Source organism: Amblyomma americanum, chromosome 9, assembly GCF_052857255.1.
Source record: "Amblyomma americanum isolate KBUSLIRL-KWMA chromosome 9, ASM5285725v1, whole genome shotgun sequence".
Taxonomy (NCBI): Eukaryota; Metazoa; Arthropoda; class Arachnida; order Ixodida; family Ixodidae; genus Amblyomma; species Amblyomma americanum.
The window spans coordinates 12,794,535-12,819,479 of NC_135505.1; the positions used below are offsets into that span (position 1 = coordinate 12,794,535).

Consider the following 24,945-nt stretch of genomic DNA (forward strand, 5'->3'; position numbering starts at 1 on the left):
GTTAATCTGCTCAAGCAGGCGGATGACACCACTGTTATCATTATCATATCTTGTAGCGCTTTTTTGTACTTTCTTCACCATGTATGCTCACTCCTGCCAAAGGCCTTCTGCGAAGGCTGGCAGTACCTTTGAAATAAATAAATAAATAAAATACAGAACGCAGGACCGAGCTGCATGCGTTGTCGACTCTAGGGTAGAACTTGTCATGCCACCCGAAGTTCCACAACTGAAAGGAGACCAAACACCGCTGGAAAATGAGGCAGTGAGTGGAACACCCAAGTCGAAAGCAGCAATGCCGGTGGTGGTTGGGCAAATAGGGCACCGTCCTATATTTGTGCTTAGAAACAGCGGAGCCAACACAGTCTTGGTTCGGAGAAGCCTGGTGAAGGACGAGGATCTTGCAGGTTAAACATCGGCCGTCACTCTTGTAGATAGCACAGTAAGGTACCTTCCTGAAGCCAGGATTCTAGTGTCCACGCCATATTATACTGGGCAGGTAGTGGCAAAATGCGTAGACCAACCCATCTACGATCTCATCTTGGGAAATATTACGGGTGCAAGAAGTGTCGAAGACCCCGATTCTGAATGGAGGATGCTCGACGTTGAAGAACATCCAAAGGAGGAAAGGCCCGCGACAGCTCAGACGGGTGCAGTCAGTTTCTCGTCGGCAGTTGAGACAAGAGCTCAAGCGACAACCCAAGCAACGCAGCATCCGCTCTCTACTCCTGTTGCGATGTGCTTGAGCGTAACACCGGGCGAAATTGCAATTAGGCTAAAAGAAGACCCGAGCCTGAAGACCTGCTTCGAAAGAGTCGGGGAAAAAGTGAAAAGAAAGAAGAGTCGTACTTCCTTCGAATATCAATTGGTAAATGGTCTTCTGCACAGGGAATGCATGTTTAGTTCAGGAAGGCGGGTCCAGCAGCTGGTGTTACCGAGAGATATGCGAGAGACCGTGCTGCGCTTAGGACATGCCGCCATTATGGCCGGACACCAGGGTGTTCAAAAAACGGTCACCAGGATCACCGAGGAGTTCTTTTGGCCGGGTGTTCAGAGTGACGTTAAGCGCTTTGTTCGCTCATGTGATGTGTTCCAGCGCACAATTCCGAAGGGAAGAGTTGGTCCCGTACCTCTGTGAAAGATTCCAGCCATCGACCTACCGTTTCAGCGAGTGGCTATTGACATTGTGGGGCCAATCTCTCCAGTATCCGCCAAAGGCTATAGATATGTGCTTACTCTAGTTGAAGTGGCCACTCATTATCCTGACCCTATTCCACTGAGAACTATTGACTGTATCCAAGTGGGGGAGGGTCTCGTGGAAATGTTTTCGCGTTATGGGTTCCCGATGGAAATTTTGAGTGACCGGGGCTCGAACTTCACATCGGAGCTAATGAAGGAGGTTAACCGCCTTTTGTCAGTAAGACAGTTACTGACGGCGCCTTACCATCTCATGTGTAATGGGCTTGTAGAGCGGTTCAACGGCACCCTGAAAAACATGATCAAGAAAATGTGCCAGGAGAGACCTACTGATTGGGGTAGATATCTCCCAGCTCTTTTCTTCGCTTACCGAGAAGTACCGCAAACGAGTCTTGGTTTCTCGCCCTTCGAGATGTTGTATGGGAGAACCGTTAGAGGTCCACTTACAATGCTCAAGGAGCTGTGGGCTAATAACGAGATTGCATCAGATCTCAAGACAACATACACATACGTTTTTGAGTTGCGGGATAGGTTGCAGGAAACATGCAGGCTTGCACAGCAAAGCCTGGAAAAGGCGCGTAAACGCCACAAGGGATGTTATGAAAAGAAAGCCATTCACAGAAATCTGAATCCGGGCAACAGGGTTCTTGTGTTGCTACCCATGGATCATGAAAAGTTCATGATGCAATGGAAGGGCCCATACCTTGTGACACGGAAGAAAAAGGATATCGATTATGAGGTATTGATAGATGGCATTAAGAGGGTTTTACATGTAAATATGTTGAAGAAATACAAAGAACGAGGTCACGTACGGCGGTACGCCCCCAGGGCAGCTTGTTCGGTAGTGGCCGAGGAAACAGTCGATGTTGCCGAGGTGCCCACGTTCTGTGGGAAGAAAAACGCAGGAGGGGATGAGTTACTGAAGAAGCCCAATTTGAATGCAGACAGAGGATTACAGCTCTACAAATCAAGGGGGAGACATTTTCGGATGGGCCAGGCAAAACGGGGGTCATATGTTGCAAATTAGACTTGTATACAGATAGAGCTAACAGAACAGATCTAGGTATAGCTGGGATGTATCTTGTTGTTGCTGTGCTAATGTATCTCTGGGATATATCTTGTTGTTGTGTTAATGTATCTCTGGGCTTTATCTTGTTGTTGTTGTTGCTGTTGTTGGTGTTTTGTGATTATACATGAGAGTGTGTTGTGGACACGAACATGTTTATTAAGGACTCTGTGCGGACAGCGGCAGTGGTGTGTTAGTGTTCTGGAAACGCAATTTGGTGTGCTGTGTTAGTGGTGTGCGTTTGGTGTGTGCTGGGTCTAGAATCGCCACAGAAGATAGTCAATCTTGGATTTTCCAGAGTCACTTTAATGGCTCCAGAGGTGAAGAGATTGTAAATGCTTTGTGGTACTCATTTAAAAAGATTTGTATCGGTTGTGTGACTATGTTCCGAATTTTATAAAGAAAACGAAACACAACCCATGGATCACGCGGAACATAATTCGCATGAAGCGGAAGCTAAAGTGGCGGTCAAGCTCTTGTCGGCGGAATGAAATTAATGTGAGCATACTAATTAGCCAGCTAAGGAAGAAGATTTAGCAAGGTAAGGACTTATTGTTTACTGTTGCTTTCGGCAACTTCCTCAATGAAACACCGGAGAAGTTCTGGACATACAGAAATGGTAATAATAAAAGCAATATTTCTTTAACAGTTAATACTTTGCCTGTAAATAATAAATGGATATTGCAGAGTTTTTTAACGAGTTTTTTAAACCAGTGTATGTTGATGAATATGCGAGTTCTTTTTCTAAGCCAGTAAGTTATACTACTTCCATGTCGGATGTCGTTATTTCTCAAAAAGAAATTTTTAATTTGCTTCTAAAGCTTGGCATTAAAAATTCGAACGGTTCTGACAATATTCCTCCAGATTTCATGCGCCGCTACCCAGAATAGACATCGTATTACTTGTACGCGATTTTTAAAGCTTGTTTGTCGCAGTGCTGTGCCCCTTCTAAATAAAAAATCGCTCGTTGTGTTTCCATCTTTAAGGCGAATGATCGTCCCTGCATGTCCATTTACACGACTGTCCGAAGCCGACCGCGGCGGTTGCGTTTATATGGAGGCAAAACGCTAAGGCGCCCTTGTGCGGTGCGATGTCAGGGCACGTTAAAGGTCCCCAGGTGGTCGAAATTATTCCGGAACCCTCCAATACGGCATTTCTCTCTTCCTTTCTTCTTTCACTCCCTGCTTTATCCCTGTCCTTGCGGCGCGGCTCAGGTGTCCAACGATATATCAGACAGATACGACGCCATTACCTTTCCTCAAATACCAATTATTAATATTGTTCATTTACTGCCATATATCCTTAATTTCAACCAGCTGAAAAATTCTGGAGCATGTGATCTGCCGATCTTTGACTGAGTTCTTATAAGTGACCGACTTCTTATCTGATGTGAAACATGGTTTTAGACACGGTTTATCAACTGTTTCAGAGTTGATTAATTCTTGTCATGACTTTTTCTTAGCAGTTAACGATATCCTGAAAATGGATGCAGTATTTCTGGACTTCGCTGTAGCCTTTGATAAGGTTCCTCACAATAAACTCACCGAAAAGCTACACTTAGCGGAATCAGTTCTCACCTTATTGAACTTATTTGAGCGTACCTAGATAACAGATTTCAATACGTCCACGTTGATAATCATTGTTCCGATGCGCTTCCTGTCACTTCTGGTGTCCCGCAGGGATCAGTGGTTGGGCCTATACTATATTTAATCCTATTTTAAAATGACATTGTGAATGTGGTAGATACTGATGTCAAAATTAAACTCCTTGCAGACCACTGTGTTCTGTATACAACAGTGAAGTCCACGTCAGATCAATTGAAGTTTAGCCATAATCTACGTAAGATATCGATCTGGTGCTGTTAAGTGGGCATGTTTCTAAACCTTCTGAAGTGCTTGGTAATCCGAATATGTAAACATAAAACAGTTCTGCAACACCCCTACACTGTAGGTGGAGAGACTCAGACGATCTTTACTTGTAAAATACCTTAGAGTTCAAGTCACTAATACTTTGAACTGGAAAACTCATATTGACGCTATCTGCGCGAGTGCCTTGATGTACCTGTGGTGTTTGCGACGCAGGATGCCCAAACAACGTTACAGGTGAAGTTTGCGACGTATAAGGCTTCGGTACGGCCACGCCTGGAGTATGCGTCTTGTTTATGGGATCCATACACAGCAAAAACCATTGCTAAACTAGAAAGAGTACAAAGAATCGCAGCCCGATTTATTTGCAATAGATACAGAAGAACCGACCGCATAACAAAATCGATCAACTTCCATGGCTTACAATCACTCCAGGCGAGACGGACAGAGGCCAGACTGAAGTTGTTGTATTTAATATATAAGAATTTAATCAAAATCAATAGTCATCAGTACATTACCCATGTTTCCAGCGCAAGCACACGTCATGATTGAAAAATGATTGAAGAATATCGAGCTCACAATAATGCATTTAATTACTCATCTTCTGTGAACACAATTGCCACCTGGAACAAACTGCTCAAGTGCGTAGTGGATAGCCGAATATGGAAACCTTTCGTCGCTCCGTTTCGTTTTATTACATTAAAAACCCCTTTCGGGGTATAACATAAGGGGTGGGTTACATATCATGGGTGACTATTACAATTTTTAAATGTAAGGAGGAATACTTGTCGCAACGTCGGATGGGCAGGGGATGACATCAATGACGGGGGAAGGCTGCTTAGATGACAGCTTGTTTGGGGAAAGAGAATGAGCCAACAAACGTGGCGGTTCTCAGTGCATGAGTTGCGGTGGGAAATGCATGGACGGTGGGATGCTAGGTATGGCGGGTATGGATTAAGCGAACTGTAAAATATCTTATGGAACAGGCAAATGCTAGCTATATGACGACGAGTGCTCAGGTTCAAAAGTTCGGAGTGAAGTTTTAATGCTTTTAGGCTGGTATTGAAAGAGAAGTCGGAGTGAATAAATCTTACAGCGCGATTTTGCAAGGCTTCAAAGGTGAATGCCAGATAAGAGATGCATATTCTAGCCAAGACCGGATGAGCGAATTACAGGCGAGTAGTTTCACGTGCGGTGGAGCATGACGTTGGTGAGGTTTCAGAAATCCAAGAGATAGGTTTGCCGATGATATGACGATAATGATATGAGTGCGCCAGGATAGATCACTGCTTAAGGTTACGCGAAGGAATTTACTAGATTGTACAAGTTCGATAGCAGAATTGAGGACAACGTAGGTAAAAACGAGGGGCTGTTGGCGGCGGTGGAAGGAGACAAGTTTGCATTTGTTAGCATTTAGCGCCAGCGATAAACGTGATTATGATCATTTTGAAGAGCTGCGTGATGTGATATGTTTGTTATTGTGCGATAGATGACGCATTCGTCGGCAAACATGCGAAAGTCACATGTTAGATGCGTTGATAAACGTTAATATAACTAGAAACAGCAGTAGACCAAGGACGGAGCCTTATGGGACGCCTGATGTTAAAGTGAGGGGGGTAGAAGTTTGATTGTTAACAAAAACAAACTAGGAGCGGTTTGTTAGAAATTCTTTGATCCAAGCAAGACTGTTACGATGTAAATTTAGCTTCTCTAGCTTTAATAGCATACCTACGGGAGGTACGGTGCCGGGAGGTACGGTGCCAAAGGCTCTTGCAACTTCTAAGAAAATGGCTTGTTTGAATATTACGATCAAGATTAATACGGAGATCATGAACGAAAAGTGCGAGCTGGGTTTCGCAAGGAAAGCCCTTGCGGAAGCCATGCTGTGAAGGATGAAAAACTTGTTACTATCCAGGTGGTTATTGATTGGAGATAATTTGGCATAATTGTTTCATGATTTTACAGGGGACACTGGTCAGAGAAATGGGGCGATAATTAATGGGACATTGCTTGTCACCGTATTTGTGCACTGGAACGACCGTCCCCACTTTCCAGTCATCCGGTAGGCTTCCTGTATCAAAGAATAGTATGAACAACAATGACAGGTATTCAACAGTGCGCACTTAGTGTTTTTTAAAAGTTTCGAATTGATTTAGTCAATGCCAGATGATTACGAGAGCTTCACTTTTTTTATTGTAGCCGAAATACCATCACCATATTTGCCTTTACTGATAAGCTATACCGCATACTTAACAAATCTTCTTGCGCTGAGTGCATTTTTTGGACTTTTCCAAAGCCTTTGATAAAGTATGCCATAAATTGCTACTACATAAACTGATCCATCTTAATCTCGATCTTAACGTCTTCCAATGGATTAAATCTTTTCTTCTAAACTGTTGGCAATTTGGGCATGCTAATAGCACTAATTCACGGATTGCTAACCTGCTATGTGTTGATCTAGAAATGTTCTTTTGCGCAAATAAAACGACACACGAGAAAGGCGTCGCCTTTCTCGTGTGTCGTTTTATTTGGGCAAAAGAACATTTCAAGATCAAGATGAACAACCAACTCGCCCAACAGGAAGTTTTAATGCTGCTATGTGTTGTTCCACAGGGATCGGTCCCTTGGACCACTCCAATTCTTAATATATATTAATGACCTTCCTTCTGCCATATCTTCTAACATTCACCTTTTGTTTACCATTGTGTAATATTTCGGGAAATAAATAACGTCAACGATACTGTCACTCTCCAGTCAGACCTTAATTTGGTGTCAAACTGGTGCACTAAATGGAATATGAAAATAAACACTAATAAATGTAAACCTTTGCGTGTTTCCCGGACATCTAACGCTCTTCCTTCATATTACCTTGATGGCACTCCTCTTGATTGGGTAAAAACATATAAGTACTTAAGAATTCATATCACTCAAAACTTAACATGGTCTATTCATATTGATTACGTTATTAATAACGCTAACCGCATGTTAGGATACTTACGTCGCAATTTCTCTGTCGCTCCCTGATCCCTTAAACTTCTATTCTATAAAACACTCATACGCCCTAAAATAGAATACGCAGCATCAATATGGGACCCTACGCATGAAAACTTCACGTATTCCTTTGAATTAGTCCAAAATAATTCCGTTCGCTTCATTCTTTCAAATTACAACCGTATGGCGAGCATCACAGCCATGAAATCTAACGTCTCACTCCCACCATTACAATCTCGCCGCAAAATTGGTCACCTAACACTATTTCACAAGCTATATCATCACGTTGCGCTTCACAACTATTTCATGTCACCCCCGAATACATTTCACGTCGCATCAATCACCACCACAAGGTTTTCATCCCAACATGCCACACCAAATCTTCTTTTCAGTCATATCTTCCCCGCACATCTGTGGAATGGAACCGCCTTCCCCCCGATATTGCAGCCATTGCTGATAATAAAATCTTTAATGACGCTATAGCTAATATTGTTGTTTCTGGAGAAAGTTGATTGTGTGTTATATCTTATTCCACTGTATTGTATATTTGTTTCTATACTGTTTACGTTTTCTGGATGTTGTTTGTTTTATTCTGGAGAAAATTTATTTTGTAATATCTATTTTCACCGTATTCTATTTCATTGTTGTTTATCCTATTTAACCCACTCCCCTCTGTAATGCCTTTGGCCCTGAGGGTACAATAAATAAAAATAAAAAAACGAGAGGGACAGACATGGCAAAGGGGGAAGTACACTAGTAGATGGTGACGGTGGCAACATGCCAGCCAGCTTCATCAGTAAAAACAGAAGAAAACGAAACATTAAAAATTTCAGCACACTTAGCGTCACTGACCTCCTCTCCAACGGTGTCGCTAAGGGTGTGCGGTGGGGTTTTTTTTTTCTCGAGCCAACGTTAATTTACTCGAATTAAACTTTCTAAATTGCAAGCATTGATGTTGGTTGTGTTATGAACCATCTTACGTATTTTTATCTGGTGGGCCTTGAGCCTTAATTTTGGTCTGAACGTGAATAAAAAGTTAGTTTTTGCGAAATTTGGAAGTCGTTTTTTAACAAGCACTTGGTTTACCAAATTAATTTATGTTTGCATGAGTTACTGCAACGTGTGAAAGCAGGAAAACATTGCTGAGTCTGAAATTTTAATGAAGTTTATGTAAAAAATGTCTCAGAACTACACATTCCTAATTTTACTGAACAAAAAAGCGTGAAACATTCTTGCATTGCTTCATAAATGAAGTCAGATTAAAGAACAACGCAAGCTAAATATTCCAAAATAAGATTTATGATATTATCCTCTTTAATATTTCATCTTAAATTTTTTAACTCCGCCAACTTTTGCTTCTTAGCGAAGACGTCCGAGTGCTCACGTAAGCAAAAATTTTTTTTTGCGAGAAAAACGCTTAGTGGAAACTGTATTCACATTATTTCCAACGAGCAAAATATTTTTGAAAATAATCGGTGGTGGTCGCTTTTGCGATTAGGGACGTTTTGCGTGTAGTTACCCAAAATGTTATTGTCTTAGGCGAGTTGGTCAATGGCTTTTAACAGGTTGTAAACACGGGTGAAGTTACAGAGTACTGAGGAAATATAAGATGATGCTAGTGAGCCATGTTGGTTAAAGGATAACTAAAATTTACGATGAAATAGATGTTATCCAAAAGGAGCTAGCTGAGTTGCCTTTGTAATGCTGGCACAGAGCTCATTAACAAAAAAATGGCTAGCATTACGCCAATTGGGCGGAACAGTCGGGCGAGTGATTCGCAGCTCACGCGGTATAAAATCTTGCCCAAATGATGTGGGCATCCTAGAAGTGAGTGAAACAGCATCGCTGGAGCATTAGCTTGGGCTTGTTGACATTCCATTCCGAAGTTAACCGCGCAGAACATTGAAGGGGCACGAGGCCCTACGTGCGTACACAACGTATCTCGTCGCCTAAAAAGGACTGCATTCAGAGTAGGCGTGAATGTACTGCTGACAGCCGTAGAGAAGATTAAAAGTCTCTGTCGACTTGTTTACATGGGAGGGTAAAAAAGAACAAGAGTGTACAATAAATTGCCAGAACCGTTTCTTGCAGTGTGCGGAAGCCTTTGCACATTCTCTAAATTTTACAGGTGGAAAAGAATACGCGCGACAAACAGGTAAATGCATCAATGAAACACTGAAAGAACAGGGAAATGTTGTTGATGAAGCTTGCACAAATATGGCAGTTCAGTGCAGATATTGGGCATAAGAAACTTGCGAGTCTGGATTTAGGCGTTGAGAAGTGCTCGATAAACAGAATGATTCCTGCAACAATCGAGGCCCCCGAAAAAGCTAGACCACTGGACCAGCGTGGTATACATATAGCACGCCGTGGGTATTGCTAAAAAAAACAAAACTTGATCTCTTAAACTTTGATTGACTTTCACGATTGTATAGAACTTCCTCTTTCACGTCACATGTTTTCCTGTTGCTTGTGTTATTTCGTGCGAAATGTATAAGAAGCCCCTGTACCTTTCATATAAACGTCGCTGATAATCAGCGCTTGTTGTGCCCGTCTCCTGTTCTCGTTTGCGTTTTCCTCTTTTAGTATAACGTAAATATCCTCTCCAAAACGGGCACTTACTAGAGCAGAACGTGCCGAAATAAAAAATTAACCAAGGCGCTGCCACCAATTTTTTCGGCTGGTTTTGCGGTTTTTATTCGCTTTCTGAAGTGTAGATGCAGACAACATTCGCGGCATAAATAAAACGCAAACAGAAGACCAGGAACAAATAAGACAGTACTGTGCTGCACTTCCAACTGATTTTATTTCAAAAACCTCGACGTTTAGATACATTCAGTTATCATAAGGTGAAAGCTAATCACAATCATCCAGAAAAGCTATTTCATTCTCCAGTAATCACAGTGAAGGCGTTCTGACTCTACTGTCGCCACCTTTCTTAATAAAAAAAGGCTTCGATAATTTCACGCCGAAGCTTGTCTTTTGGGTGATCCAGAAACTGTGCCTTGTTAAACGTAGGTTTTCATTTGAAAGTCCGGCAATGTACAGCAAGATGGCCGCTGATACCATCCTTTACAAGATTAAAGTGTTCTAGCGCTCTTTAATAAAAACAACACCCTGTTTGGCCGATGTACATTTTTTACAAGTAAGGGGAATGCTATAACCGCCCTTAATATTACAGGGCGCCGCCTTCTTTGTCGTTATCATTGGGCAAATTTTTGACAACTTGAAGCTTTTCTGCACCATGCAGGTTGTCAAAAACTTGCTCAATGATAACGAGAAAGAAGTAGGCGGCGTATAATATTAAGCACGACACAAAGTTCAAGACTTTTGTAACAAATGTCGTTTATAGCATTCCCCTTACGTGTATTGCGTAAAAATTGCGGCTTGAAAACATCATTGCGGCCAGCCTCATACCACCCACCAGATTCCAGAAGCCCAGGTTGGTGCACATCAACTGCTGGAGTATCCTTATTTCAGCATTTCAGGAACGGGGTGACCATTTCCAGGCTGTTTCACCATTCAACGCGCGTACGAGAGCTTTTTGAATAATGGCCGTGACAGTACCGAGTTTCGGGATTGTATTTTGTGCTGTTTAAAATAGTTTAACTGAGTATGTCCAAAACTGTTTGAGGCACAGGAAACATGGGTATCAAGGAGCTTGATGACGTCGTCAGCTAAAAATTTTTCTCAATTCTTGGAGATTCCCCATAATGCCACGCAATGAGCATGCGTCGATATCGCGAGGCTGTTAACGCCCTCTGAGCTGTCACCTGCCAGCGAGGCACAGTGCTAGTCAAAAAAACACGGTACACTGCTCCCACGGAAACCCGCTGCCGTCACCCCCCATACACACGACGGGTGAACGTGGTCTGAAGGTCCCGGGCGGCCAAAAAAAAGAATACGAACGTAACGCCGAGGGAGGGCAGGCGCACCGCGGGTGCGAGCACTATGCGACCGGCGGCTCCTTTCATGTCCCACGCCGAGACAAAGGGAGGGCTCCGATCGCACGCCCCAGGAAATCACGACTCGGGAGCAATCAAGCGTGGCTTCGTGAAGGCGCTATCGCGGCGGGAGAGAGCGGAGCTAGCAGAAACACGACGGAGGAGGAGGAGAATAATCGGGGGTAGTCGCGTGTATGGGGCCCTCAGCATTACTCGGTCAATTAGGGCCTCAAGACGTCACCTCGACGGCCGCTTGCAGTGCTTGAAAAGATGCGGCGCGAAAGATGCTGTCTCCGTTGGCAAAGTCTAACAGCAGTCGTCACTACTTCAATATGAAGTTCAAGAGTTCAGTTTGTCTGGTTACAGCCGCAAGAGACGCGGCTTAATTAACTGCTCGCCCGTCTTGGGCCTTTCTGCACGCGAAGGAAAAAACAGCCGTGCACGAAGGATGACGTCGAGCTGGGAATGTCGAGACGTCTCCTGTTCCGGTAAATGCCGTCACTCTGGTGTCCAGCTTATCGCCGCAGTCCTTAATGAGCAGGCGCGCAAAACGAATATAAGGCGTGCGCCGCAACCGGCGCTTATCTCGACCAGCCACGCACCGACGAACATGTGGCAATAAACGTCGCTTCGCCCCTGGAAACTTGTCTGCTTCTTCGCATGTACCACGCAACAGTCACTGCCCGTAACTAGCCAACCAAGGCCGGAGGATCCCGTTGCGTGCGGCGGCGACCACGTCTGAACCCCCCGCAAGCAGCCTGAAGAAAATCGGAGCTCCCCCTGCATCGGATAAGCCAACAGACATGGACAGCAGTACTGGCGCATCAGAAGTGTGCCGCCGCGGAATCAAAGCATACGCCTGCTCACCATACATTAGGCTGCTAGTGTGAGAAGTGTGAAAAAAAGAAGGAAAAACGCCAACAGTAAATGCCGGACACTTACTGCTTCGCGATATTATTATATCCAGTGATCTACAGCCTACAAATAGATGGCATACAGAAAACACACGTACGCGAGGCAGTTAGGCAGTGTCGAACTAGGCAAGGGGGCGGGCTAGTTGATTGTTCCATGTGCAGAAAATCGGTCTAGACTCTCGAACTACACCTTGCAACAGTTCGCGCTAGATTTGTTGGCTGGGCTAAGCAGCTGTGAACCCGCACCGTCTGATCCATTCTCTTCCGGCCATGCAGATGTATGCGCTCATCGTTCGCATGGCGATCCCTGTCCTGCTGCCTGCATGCCCCACTATTTCGGTGCTCCCCGCGCTTGCCGATGCCACAGTCAACAGCAACACCTACTTCGATACTGCGATCACCGTTCCACCACTTCAAAGAGCGCCCTTCTCACAAAACTGGAAACTGCTTCAAACTTGGCAAGCACTAGTGCAAGCGACATCACCAGTAGAACCGTCTATAAAGTAGCACCGTCCGTTCGCGCCGCTCTGCGCTGTGCACCCTCAAAGTCGAATCGGTTCGTTTTCGTCATTATCACCATCATCATCAGCCTGACTGCACCCACTGCAGCGCAAAGGTCTTTCCCATTACTCTCCAATTAACCCTGTCCTTTGCCAGCTGCGCCCACCCTATGCCTGCAAACTTCTTAATCTCATACGCCTACCTAACCTTCTGCCGCCTCCTGCTACGCTTGCCTTCTATTCGAATCCACTCCGTTACCCTTAAGGACTAGCGGTTATCTTGCCTTCGGATTACATGGCCTGCCCAAGTCCACTTCTTCCTCCTGATTTCGGCTAGAATGTCATTAACCGCGTTTGTTTCCTCACCCACTCTGCCCGCTTCCGGTCTCTTAACGTTACACCTATCATTTTTCTTTCCATGGCCTGCTGCGTTGTCCTTAACTTAAGCTCAACCGTTTTCGTTACCCTTTACGTTTCTGCTCCGTAGGTGAGTACCGGCAAGATACACTTTACAAGGGCAAGAGACAAGATACACCTACAGATACACGTGTTGTACACTTTTCCCTTGAAGGATTTTGGTAAACTGCCATTCATGATCTGAGACAACGTGCCATATGCGCTCCACCCCATTCTTATCCTTCTAGTTATTTCGGTCTCATGATCGGATCAGCTGTCACTACCTGCCCTAAGTGGACGTTTCTTATGCCACTTTCAGCACCTCGCTGCCAATTGTGAACTGCTGTTCCCTAGCTAGACTCAGCAAGGCAATATCGTCAGCTAAACGCAGATAATTCAGGTATTCCCCATTAACTCTTATCACCAACTGTTCCCAATCCAGGCCTCGGAATACTTCCTGTAAACAGGCGGTGAATAGCATTGGCGAGATCGTGTCTCCTTGCCTGACGCCGTTCCTTATTGGAATCTTTTTTTGCTGACTCTACGGAGGACTATTGTAGCTGTGCAGTTGCTACATGCAGGGTGTCCAGGCTAAATTTAGTCAAGGGTTAAAAATAAGATATTTGAGGTAGGCCAGGGTAACCACTTACGTACACCTACCAATCGGCATGCATATCATGGGCGATTTCTTGTTTTGCAATTAATATTTAGCAATTAAGATAACATTACTGAATGTTGACTTCATTGTTGACTTTGTTGACTGAATGTTGACTGAATGCTGACTTTAGACCGCAAAATGTGATTAGCAAACTTCGAGAGCACCTTCGTACCACCAATCCATTTATTTGCGATAAAGAAAGCCTCACGTGTATCTTTTTTTTTTTCGAGCTCCAAAGAAAGCCCGCGAAATAAAAAAAAATGACGTGACTAGCGTATTCGCGCGCCACGATTGTGCTGATCTTTATCCTGGCTTGAGTGAACGAAATCAGCCGCTAGCATGGCGCGATGACTCCATTGCTTCGGCAGCCCAATATGTGGACGCTGGTTGCACCGTCACGCTTCAGAGTGGCTCGCGCGGGCGTCGCAACCACCGTCGAGATAATCGTAGGCAGGCCGATATCTCGACGGATCTGCGCCGCCGCAGAGCCAGCCTTATTTTATGCCGCAAGTTTTCTTATAGCCATCTACGAGCTCCACCCAACATGGTCACTCCGGCCAGAATGTCTCGCCGCACTCGCCACCAACTCCAGCTCTGCCAACCTCATGCACGCACTGTCTCCTTTGCAGCTTCGTTCTTCTTTCGTACCGGCGTCTTCTACTGGGATGACAATTCCCTACGACATTGTAGCAACGCGCTGTCCCGTGGAACTTCGCGCGCAGAACCAACGGTTATCTATTATCAATATAGCACATGACTACTAAGTATGACATGTAAGACATTGTACCCACCCCTTACTTAATGCCCCTGAAAAGAAAACTTGAAGGGAATAGCCATGCAATGAATTAAATGTACTTGTTACTGAAAGACAAAAAACACAAAATGAACTGTACTTGTAGTGCAACAACGCAACGGCATGAATGGAGGAGAAGGGACGAGACACAGTGCTGCCGTGTCGTTGCGCAGCTCCACTACAAATCATGTGTGACCAATGTGCCCACCTGGTCATATTGTACAAAACGAACTATTGCCGGACGAAGCGCTTTTTCTTCTTTTTACTCACAAATGATATTATTTCTGGAAAAGAGATGGTTTTATGCAAAAACAAAGAGTGGTAGCGAAATATAGTCACATTTCGAACCAAAGCTTTACATGCAAAAGAGCAAGAGTGCACCCTTTTCCTGTGATTAGTACGATACCCCCTCCATTAAAACTCATTATCCAAAATACCAAAAGACGTAGCGCTGACAAAATTGGGAAGCTAGGTCTCCTCGGTGGGTATTCTGTTTTCGAGGCCCCCGTTGGCTGTTGAGAAGACAAGGGAAGAAAAAAGAGGCCCTCGTTATGAGAAATAACGAGGTCCTCGATTCTGGCTGCCTTGATGTCATACGTAGCATAGGACGGCTCTCGCACAGCTTCCGCCCACACCGGTCGATCACGTTCCTAGGCGGCACTCGCGAAAATACAGGACGTACTAAGTCAGGTTAGGTTACTCTCAAGGTTAGGTTACACTGCATATAAATACTTTCGAAAGCCGAAGATTGGACAGCCGCCACTGTAGCTGAGTTGTTAAAACACCGGCGGCGAAATTCGGAGGTTGTGCGTTCGGAAACCACCGGCGGCATGCTGTTCTTTACTCTTCTGCTTTCTAATCAGGTATCTTAAAAAAATAAAAGCAATAATTCATTTTTTGTATCCTACTGAACAGAAAAAAGGAGAAAAAAACCACCCCAAATGCTCATTGGTTTCTGTGACTGTTGGATTCCGTCATGTATGTCATAACGAGCCCCTGTTTTCCGTTCCCTTGCCTGCTCAATAAACAAGAGTGTCACTCAAGGGGACACGATCTCGCCAATGCTATTCACCGCCTGTTACCAGGAGGTATTGCGAGGCCTGGATTGGGAATAGTTGAGGATATGAGTTAATGGAGAATACCTAAGTAATTTGCGATTAGCTGATGACAGGGCCTTGCTGCGTCACTCAGGAGGTCAACTGCATATCACGATGAATGAGTTAGAAGGGAAGAGCAGAAAGGTGGGTTTAAAAGTTAACATGGAGAAAACCAAAGTAATGTTCAGCAGTCTCACAAGGAAGCAGCCGTTTACAATTGGTAGGGAGGTGCTGGAAGCGATAAGTGAACACGTCTACTTAGGGCAGGTAGTGACCTCTGATCCGGGTCATGAAAGGGAAATAACTAGAAGAATACGAATGAGGTGGGGCGCATAAGGCATGTTCACTGAGATTATGAAAGGGAGTTTACCAGTATTCCTCAAGAGAAAAGCATTTAGAGCTGTATCTTACCGTCACTCTTCTAAGGGGCAGGAACGTGGAGGCCAACGAAAACGGCTTTTGCTTAAGTTACTTTCACTCCCTCCTTTATGCCTTCCCTTACGGCGCGGTTCAGGTGTCCAACGATATATGAGACAGATACTGCGCCATTTCCTTTCCCCCAAAGCCAATTATTATTAATATTACGTTAAGGATAACGCATCGAGCTATGGAACGAAACATTATAGGTGTAACGTTAACAGACAGGAGACGAGCAGAGTGGGTGGGGGAACAAACGCAGGTCAGTGACATCCTACTCTAAATCAAGAGGAAGAAATGGACATGGACAGGACATGCAATGCAAAAGCAAGTAACGGCTGGTCCCTAAACGTAACGGAGTAGATTCCAAGAGAAGGCAAGCGTAGCAGAGGGTGGCAGACTGTTAGGTCGGTGGATTGGATTGAGAAGTTTGCGGAGATACAGGGGCTGCAGTTGAATTAGAGAAAAACTAGTGCCAAACCATGCAAACCACAAGACAAGGGCAAAGACGAGACACAAGCGCTATAGGCCGCTTATGGCAAATCACAGGGTTAATTGGAGAGACATGGCAGAGGCTTTTGTCCTGCAGTGGGCGTTGTCGGGGTGATGATGATGATAAATTGTTTAAGTTCATGAAAGTTGTGGCCGCGTTTATTAAAATGTCCTGACACTGTCCGAATGGTGTTTCCAGTGCCGCGCTCTTTGTTTGTCCGGTTTCTCTGATACATTGTTTTTGAAAAGAGGAGCATTGAAACAAGTAGAGGACATTAATGACGCACAATTAAGGCTAGCCTTTATATTGAAGAAGGAGCCGCCCACTATGCTTCTAAATGTAGCTGCACTTTGTAAATGCTCACATGTCTTGCACCCTGGTCCAGAGCATGAGATGACTAACGGCGGAGGCTTCTTAACGAGCCTTCTGTGTACTAGAAGAGAGAGAGAAACTCTTTGATCGAAAAGCAGAGAATTCAGCCAGCGTTTATATTCGCTGTCTTGTTACTCTGCGTGGGGAAAAAATTAGGGGTGAGAAGGATGAAATGAGAGAGGCGTACGAAACGTGATAACAAAGTTGAGTGCATAGGGAATGCGCAGTGAGAATGCAGAAAAGGGGTTTTATAGTTTCTCTAGGAGACCAGTTTCATTTAAATGATCAAATAAAACGTTGAAAGCGCGTCTCTGCTGCCTATGGCAGGCTAAAGTTCCTAATCCACAGTCGGGAGTTAGAGGCGCTTCGGTGAGAGTGATTCCATTAGATGTTAATAATGTACGCGCTCCTCAGCATAAGGGGGCATTCTAAAAAAATATGCTCCACTGTTTCTACTAAGCCGTTGTTGTCGCAATTAACACGGACTGTTCGACTGACCTAAAATGAACTTCAAGGAGGACGTAAATGCAGCATTTAAACGAAGTCGATGTTAAATAACTTCCAGAAGGCGAGAAAGTTGAGGCGGCAGGTTTCGCATTTTAACAGTTCAAACATTTTTAAAATTGTGCGACTCACCTCTTCACGCTTCCAGTATAATATTTCTTAGTCAACCTTCCGCCTTTTTTAGTGCTGCCTGGTCTCGATTTCATACCCCGCAGATATGTTACGTGCAGTCCCTCCTTGATCGCATAAATATTCATTTCACTGATGTCCGCCAAATATATAACAACTCCTCATCTGTCCAGATTGAATTCGATGACATTTTCCCATCGAATGCAAAGCTGCAGCCCTTCCGGCTTCTTCAGGGTCTATTGCAGGACCACCTAAGGTCCTTTCCCACTCATGTTCTTTTTGCTACCGATGCCTCGCAGGATCGCGAAAAGGCAGGTGTGGGAATTTTTTCACCTTCACCGGATTGGTCTTTTTCTCTCCGTCTTCCTGACTTCACTCCAATTTTTCTGGCTGAATTATTAGCAGTAATCTTAACGTTACGAAAATTAGAATCTACCGTTTCCCAGGTCGTGGTTATGACAGACTCTCTGTCCATTTGCTCTTCCTTATCCTCACCCACTGACCCTCGGCCATTACGCCTCTTTAAGTTCCTGATTCCGCTGCATCTAAATTCGGTAGGGTTGCTTTGGGTACCAGGTCACATGGGCTTTCACTTAAATGAGGTTGCAGATTCCTTAGCAAGAGCCTCTCTCAGCGGCCCAATTGTTGCTGTCCTACCATCGTGTGCATATACAGCTGCGGTGAGGTTTCGCAGCTACACAATATTTCAGGAATTTGCTGCCTCGGCTCTTACATCATCTCCCGAATATCAGCATCTTCTGCATCCTTGGAGTAGCAAAGACTGGCGCTCACGCAGACTAGAGGTCTCTTTCACGCGCTTGCGTTGCCGGGTTCCCCTTCTAAAGTTCTACCTTCACAGATCTGGCCTGGCAGCTTCCCCACTGTGCCCTTTTTATGCCGAACCTGAGACAATAGATCACTTCCTGCTGTTCTGCCGCCGCTTTTCTCATTTGAGGAAGCATCTTTTGCAAATTCCATTTCATCAACTGGGCTTGCCTGTGTCTTCCGCGGTTGTTCTTTCCATTGGCACTTCTTTGCTTGGACGAAGCGACAGGAGTGTGCGCTCTGCTGTGCAAAATTTTCTTCAAGAAACGCAGCGACTCCCATTCTAATTTATTTTTCCCGATCTCAGTCAGTAAGACATTGCAACATTACAGGCATTGTGTACTATTATGCACATTAAGCAATTGTCCCGTCTTCGATCTCCAAGTTAACTGGACCCCTTTCCTTCCCTCTTCCAATCTATCAGACTACATACTATTTCCACTGCTTTTCCCGTCAAAAATTTCCTGTATCCAGTAATTAACCGCCTGTGTCTTGGCCACTCCCCCGTAGTGGGTATGTGCCAGCAACGTCTGAGGCCTTCCTTCCTTCCTTCCTTCCTTCCTTCCTTCCTTCCTTCCTTCCTTCCTTCCTTCCTTCCTTCCTTCCTTCCTTCCTTCCTTCCTTCCTTCCTTCCTTCCTTCCTTCCTTCCTTCCTTCCTTCCTTCCTTCCTTTCTTCCTTCCTTCTTTCCATCTGAGTTGTGGGTCAGTGGATGTTGAACAGGAGAGTGCTTAGTATGGCCTCTTGAGGTACGCCCTTCTCTATCTTGTGAAACGATGCTGAGCCGTTCTTAGTGCTCATAAAGTTTTTACATTCTTTTAAATAATTTTAAACCCACTTGTATAGTTTCCCTCCGAGACCAATACTGGCCAAGGCTGTGAGTATTGCCTGATGAAAAACAGTCAAAAGGTTTCTGTTGCGTCCGTGTGGCCCTTGGTGCACAAGGAAATATCTTGAGACAATCGTTGCTGGTTATGTTAGGAAGTCATTCGAAAGTTTCGTTATAAGTGCAGGAGGCCACTCACTTATATGTTTCCTTCGCTTTTTAAGTACATCACTTAGTTTTAGAGTGATCGCTTGTTGGAAAGCATGTTAAAGGATTTCTGGAGATGGCTCGTTACAATTTGGGTGATTTTTATTGAGTAGAGGTGTTTGAAATAATAGTCGCCATAGGTACATGTTCTTCAAAGGCACGTTGCCTGTCCAACAAATATTCCTTGATTTCATGTAATGTAGAGTATGATTTTAAGCTTCCAAACGAATAGGAGTATTGAGAAAATTGACTTCCAACTTTGGGTAGGATGCATTAGGAATATCACAGGAGCGTCGAGCGCATTCGTTATGGAAAGTCATAAGGGCCACGCAGGAGTCCCTATCAAACGTGCCCGCGGAAATAGATACCAAGCTCATAAAGTACTACAACGCCACCCGTAATGCAGCGTACCCACCCCAAATTCCACCACTAAGCTTCATCTTGATATGGTAAAGACGGCTGGCGTAAACAGTGTGTCTATCTCTTTGAAACAAAATACTCCCAACAGCTTGTCTGTAACTTGATCGCGTTGGAGGAGCAAGCTATTTCCTTTGCCTCTTGGAACTAAAACATATGAGCGAAATCTTTCCACACACACTCTGCATATACTGTTCCGAGAGGGAAACTTTGTTTATAGTGTGGGAAGCCTGCTAGATTCCCGCCGTGGCGTCTGCGCGGCATCCCGCGTCGCCCTCTTTCCCTTTCTCCCGCCTCGGGCGGCGGAGAGACGGCTGGTGGCTAATCGCTGTCATTCGGCCGCAGCTCCGCCCCCGGCTTCCCAAGGGCCTTTGCCATTGGTGACTTTTGGCGGGAATTCGGGACCCGTTTGGGGTGGTCGCGCGACCTTCCGAGCGGGGCCCGGAGAGAGGAGACCCCTCCGAGACAGCGTAAGGTGCGTACGTTACTGTTCGTCCGGGCCGGCCTCTGCCGTTCGGACCAGTTCATACTCGAGCTCGCCAGCGTGGGTCCTTGATCCGCCGCGGCTCGAGCCTGTCCAGGGGTCCAACGACCTCTGACAGGCGCACCTTGCGTTGACTGCCCACTCTCTCTCGCAAACGGCCCATCGGCCGACACGAGAGAGATCACAGCACTGCCGCGGGGACAATCTCCTGCAGCGGCGTGCTAGCGGCGCGCATTTCTCTTGTTGCCCCGAGCGCGCACCGGAGCCTTGCTCTGAGCGCGCCCCGGGACGGGGTGACTGTTGAGCGTGTGTATGTACCGCTGGAGGACGGCGTCAATAAACGTCTCCTTCGTGAACTTTGAGGCCTGTTTCTTGCGGCGAGCCGCTCTCCTCTCTTCAGAGGTTGAACGCCGCAGCAGCCGTGCCCCACTGGTGCGGCCTGCCTCGCGAACACGGGACCGGCCCACAACTGGCGCCCAACGTGCTAAGTCACTGGCTCTTAGCCTTTGATAGCACATTTGCCGAGCAGGTCGCCTTGACGATCACGCTTGAGCACCATGTCTGCCACCCCCATCGGGGCACTCGGCAGCTACGTGTCGGCTCCCTTAGGAGTCGAAGCGTCCTTTGATCCGTTGGCGGCTGTTCCTTCGAATAGCCAAACACCGTGGTTGGCCGCGGCCCCCATTGGGGCATACGGCGCTACAACCCCCAACGTCGATCACGCAGCTCCCATTGGAGCTGTATCGGGAGCACCCTGCGGTGCACCCGTCAATCACATGCCTCCGCTGTGCGTGCTTTGCACCCAGTGCGAAAGCGGTGCGTGCGACGCTGCCGCAACCGGCCGTCCTGCACAGCAGCAGCCGTGCCCCGCGAGCAGTCAATTCTGCTCTGGGAACGGTGAGGCGCTGGCCCGGCTCCCTGTGGAAACCGCGCCGCTCATCGAACTGGGCGCCTTGCCTCCTGCGTTCGTGCAGCCCGCCCAAGCCTCCTCTGAGGCCGGGGCGCAGGCGCTGCTAAGAAGTGCTGCCCAGATGATTCAGTCGCTGTCAGGGGCGTATGAGACGCTTTTGGCCGCGCCGAAGGTGTCTCACCCCGCGGTCAAGTTGCCCATGCCAACATACCGCGGGTATGATGACCTCCTCAGTGCCCGGGATCTCCTTGAGTCCCTCACCCATTACCAGAGAGCTATGGGTCTAACTGATCAGGTTGTGCTTGCACACATCATCCCCGCAGCACTGACTGACACCGCAGCTAGGTGGCATCGGCTTTCCGGCCACCGGGCAGCAACTCTCGAGGAGTTCCGTGCAGCATTCTTGCGCGAATTCCTGCCCGCTGACTATGAGCGTAGGATGCGGCGAGAGTTGGAGCTCCGTACACAGGCTCCGGATGAGTCACTCCTGGAGTACGTACGTGCGATGGAGGACCTTTTCTCAATCGCCGAGCCCAGAGCCTCGAACGAGGAACGTGTGGAAAGGACTATCAGGCAGGCACATCCGACTTTTTCGGCATACCTGCGCGGAGGCCGGTTCCGAGATTTTGAGGAGCTGGCCGCCGAGGCAAAGCGCATTCAAGGCGACATTCTCGCCGCGCGCGCCTATCGTCCGCCACCGCCGGCAAGCGAGGCCCTCGAGCCACGCTGTGCATGGAGAGGGGCCATGCCTCTACCCAACCGGCGACCACCCGCACACGCTGCCTCTGCAGCCGTTAGCGGGCAAAACGAAGTATGGGAGTTGAGCGATAGAGCTCTCGATCCCTACTCCTACAGGAGACGGACAGCCTTCGCTGCACCGTTTTCTGGACCGCCTGCCCAGGGACGCCAAGCGCCCCAACGCACAGCGGAGGGGGAAACCCGAATCAGCCGGCCCTTTGGCCGTGCAACGGGCGGAACCAGGCAGGGAGAGGCGCCATTGTTCCGCGACCAAGCTCGCGGCGGTGTGCGCTGTTTCCGCTGTCAAGAGACGGGGCACTTAGCGAGAGAATGCCCCGTAACCAGGCCTCCTTTGAGGCAGGGAAATGGCGGCGCGGGTCGGTCGTAAAGGGACGACCGGCCCAGTCCTCGCTAATCCCCTCAGCGTACAGAGCAAGTTCCCTTGCTAATGCGCACGCGCCGTTTATTCCGGTCACCATTGCTGGCCGCGAATTTTTGGCGTTACTGGATACGGGGGCCACTGCCTCCTTGTTCGGTGAAGAGGCGTTGTCCCACTTGCAAAAGCACTCGGTGCGCTTGCGGGACTGCCGTACGACATTCAACCTTGCGAAAGGCGTAGCCCATTCGGCTGGCGCCGCGAGGTTGACTGTCAGGTGGGGAGAGCGGACGAGACGCACTCGTTTCATCCACCTCCCAGGGCTCAGTGTGCCCGTGATTCTCGGAAGGGACTTTCTCCTGAAAACCGGGATCGTGGTGGACATTGCGAATGGCGGCTATCGCGACGGACCATTGTCCCAGCTGAAGCCGTTCATCTGCCCACCGGCGTCAATAACTGCCTGCGCAGTGAAGGCGTTCGGAGAGTGCCACGCTCAGCGACCAGGGCCAAGCCCTTGTGTCGAGCGCTCCGTCGTTCACGCTCCCCTTTGGGACCGAGCGGCGCGGCACGACCAGGCACCACATCCGCTGGCCGCCTTTGCGGTAACTTTGGATGACACACAGAAGGCTCGTTTGACAGCACTGTTGTGTCAGTACGATGAGCTCTTCACGGATCAACCTGGCTGTACTAATTTAGTGAGCCACAAGATCCACACCGGAGATGCGCTTCCTTTGAAGTGCAACCCCAGACCCGTCAGCCTTGCGAAAAGGCAGGTGATCGATGGGTTGCTGGATGAGATGCTGTCGGCGGACATTATCCGTCGCTCGTCCAGCGCTTGGGCATCTCCGGTTGTGTTGGTGCCTAAGAAAGATGGCAGCCACCGGTTGTGTGTGGATTATCGCCGTCTGAATGCGCTGACTCGAAAGGATGCCTATCCGCTCCCGACGATCAGCTCAATCGTAGGAAACCTGGGCAGTGCGCGGTACTTTTCCACGCTAGATGCCTCCAAAGGTTACCTACAGGTCCAGATGGCGGACGCTGACCGGTCTAAGACCGCGTTCACGTGCCACAGAGGGCTGTTTGAGTTCACTCGCATGCCCTTTGGTCTCTGCAATGGTCCTGCGACTTTTCAGAGGCTCATGGACCGCGTCCTAGGGGAAGCGAAATGGTCTCATGCCATGTGCTACCTGGACGATATCGTGATTTATTCACGAACCTTCGATGAGCACTTAGGCCACATTGCCGACGTGCTCGCGAGGGTACGGGCTGCTGGGATGACTTTGAATCCTGCGAAAGCCCAAATAGCGCGGACCCGAGTTCAGTTGCTAGGGTTCACGCTGGGCGAGGGCTCCATTGAGCCCGATGCGGACAAACTCCGAGCCATACTCGAGTTTCCCGTGCCCAAGGACGTACGCGGCCTCCGCCGTTTTCTGGGAATGGCCAATTTCTATCGGTCGTTCATCCCGTCCTGTGCCCGCGTGCAGGCACCCTTGACCAAGCTCTTGGGAAAGACTGCCGCGTGGCGATGGGGGCCCGAGCAAGAGCGATCCTTTCGCCTCCTGTCTAGTGCCATTGCCGAGACAGCGCAGCTCAGGCTACCCGACCTGACCAGACAGTTCGTAGTCCAGACTGACGCGAGCGATCTGGGTTTAGGAGCAGTTCTCCTACAGGATTTCGATGGCGTGCTGCAGCCGCTGGCCTTTGCCAGCCGCTCCTTGCTACCCTCGGAGAGGAATTATTCCGTGACCGAGAAGGAGTGCCTCGCCATCGTGTTTGCACTGCGGAAATTCGACGTCTACCTTGACGGAACGCAATTCGTGGTGCAGACAGACCACAGTGCGCTCAGTTGGCTGATGCGGCTCCGCGAGCCTGCGGGTCGGCTGGCGCGCTGGGCTCTCCTGATACAGCATTACGACTTTTCGGTGCAGTATCGAAAGGGGAGCACGAACGTGGTAGCTGACGCGCTATCCCGTGCCCCACTCGCCAGCGGCGCCTTGACGCCAGCAGGCGGAGCGGGCGAAAAAGCGGACGAGCCGCCGGGCGGCAAGGAGGGGGAGCCCGCAAACGGGCTAACCCATTCCGCTAACCAGGCAAGCAGCGCTTCGCAAAGCGGGCGGGAGGCAAAGCTCCGCGTGAGCGCCTCGGAGACGCCGTCGCGAGCGGAAATTTTGGCTGCAAACCTGAAGGGGGACGAGACCAGGCCCCCCTCTGGGAGAACTGGAATCGTTTTCAGCCGGAAAGAGCTGCTGAAAGCCCAGCAAAATGACCCCATGTGTCGCGAGATGAGCGACGGTCTCAGGGAGACGGAGCGCCGGGACGCTACTTGTATTGTAGCGGGCGCAGGGGGTGAAAGCCAGCGTGGGTCGCGGCGAGCCCCGGGGGATTCATATTTGCTGGGCCATGACGGGCTCGTGCTGAAATACATAGCCACCGATGATGAGTCCATTGACCCGTTCAAGGTGGTTATCCCCAAAAGTCTGAGAGGCGCACTGTTGCGATTTTCTCATGACGAACCACTGGCCGGTCACCTGAGTGGCTCCAAAGTTTTTGCAAAACTGAGTCAATCGGTGACGTGGCCCGGCATGAAGCGTGACATTTTCCGCTATTGCCGTTCCTGCCATGTCTGCCAAGCGGTGAAGTCAAGGGGCGGCAAGCCGCCCGGAATGATGAAACCAATTGACAGTGTGCGTCCGTGGCAGATGGCCACCTGCGATCTGATGGGGCCTTTCCCCAGGAGTAAGCAGGGGTTCATTCACCTGATGGTAGTAGCTGACCATTTTTCCAAATGGGTCGAGTTGTACCCGCTTCGGAAAGTGTCAGCACGAGCGGT

General features: G+C 48.0%; 1 protein-coding gene across 1 annotated transcript in view; it reads right to left on the minus strand.

Moving 5' to 3' along the window:
* Positions 1–203: 203 nt before the first annotated feature.
* The window catches only part of LOC144105172 (uncharacterized), a 199,771-nt gene continuing 175,029 nt past the window's right edge, over positions 204–24,945 (minus strand). The window contains exons 2-3 of the mRNA XM_077638329.1: positions 2,007–2,079; positions 204–226 (exon numbers count right to left, since the gene is read on the minus strand). Coding sequence (XP_077494455.1) covers positions 204–226; positions 2,007–2,079 — 96 coding nt within the window. The remainder of the gene's footprint in view (positions 227–2,006; positions 2,080–24,945) is intronic.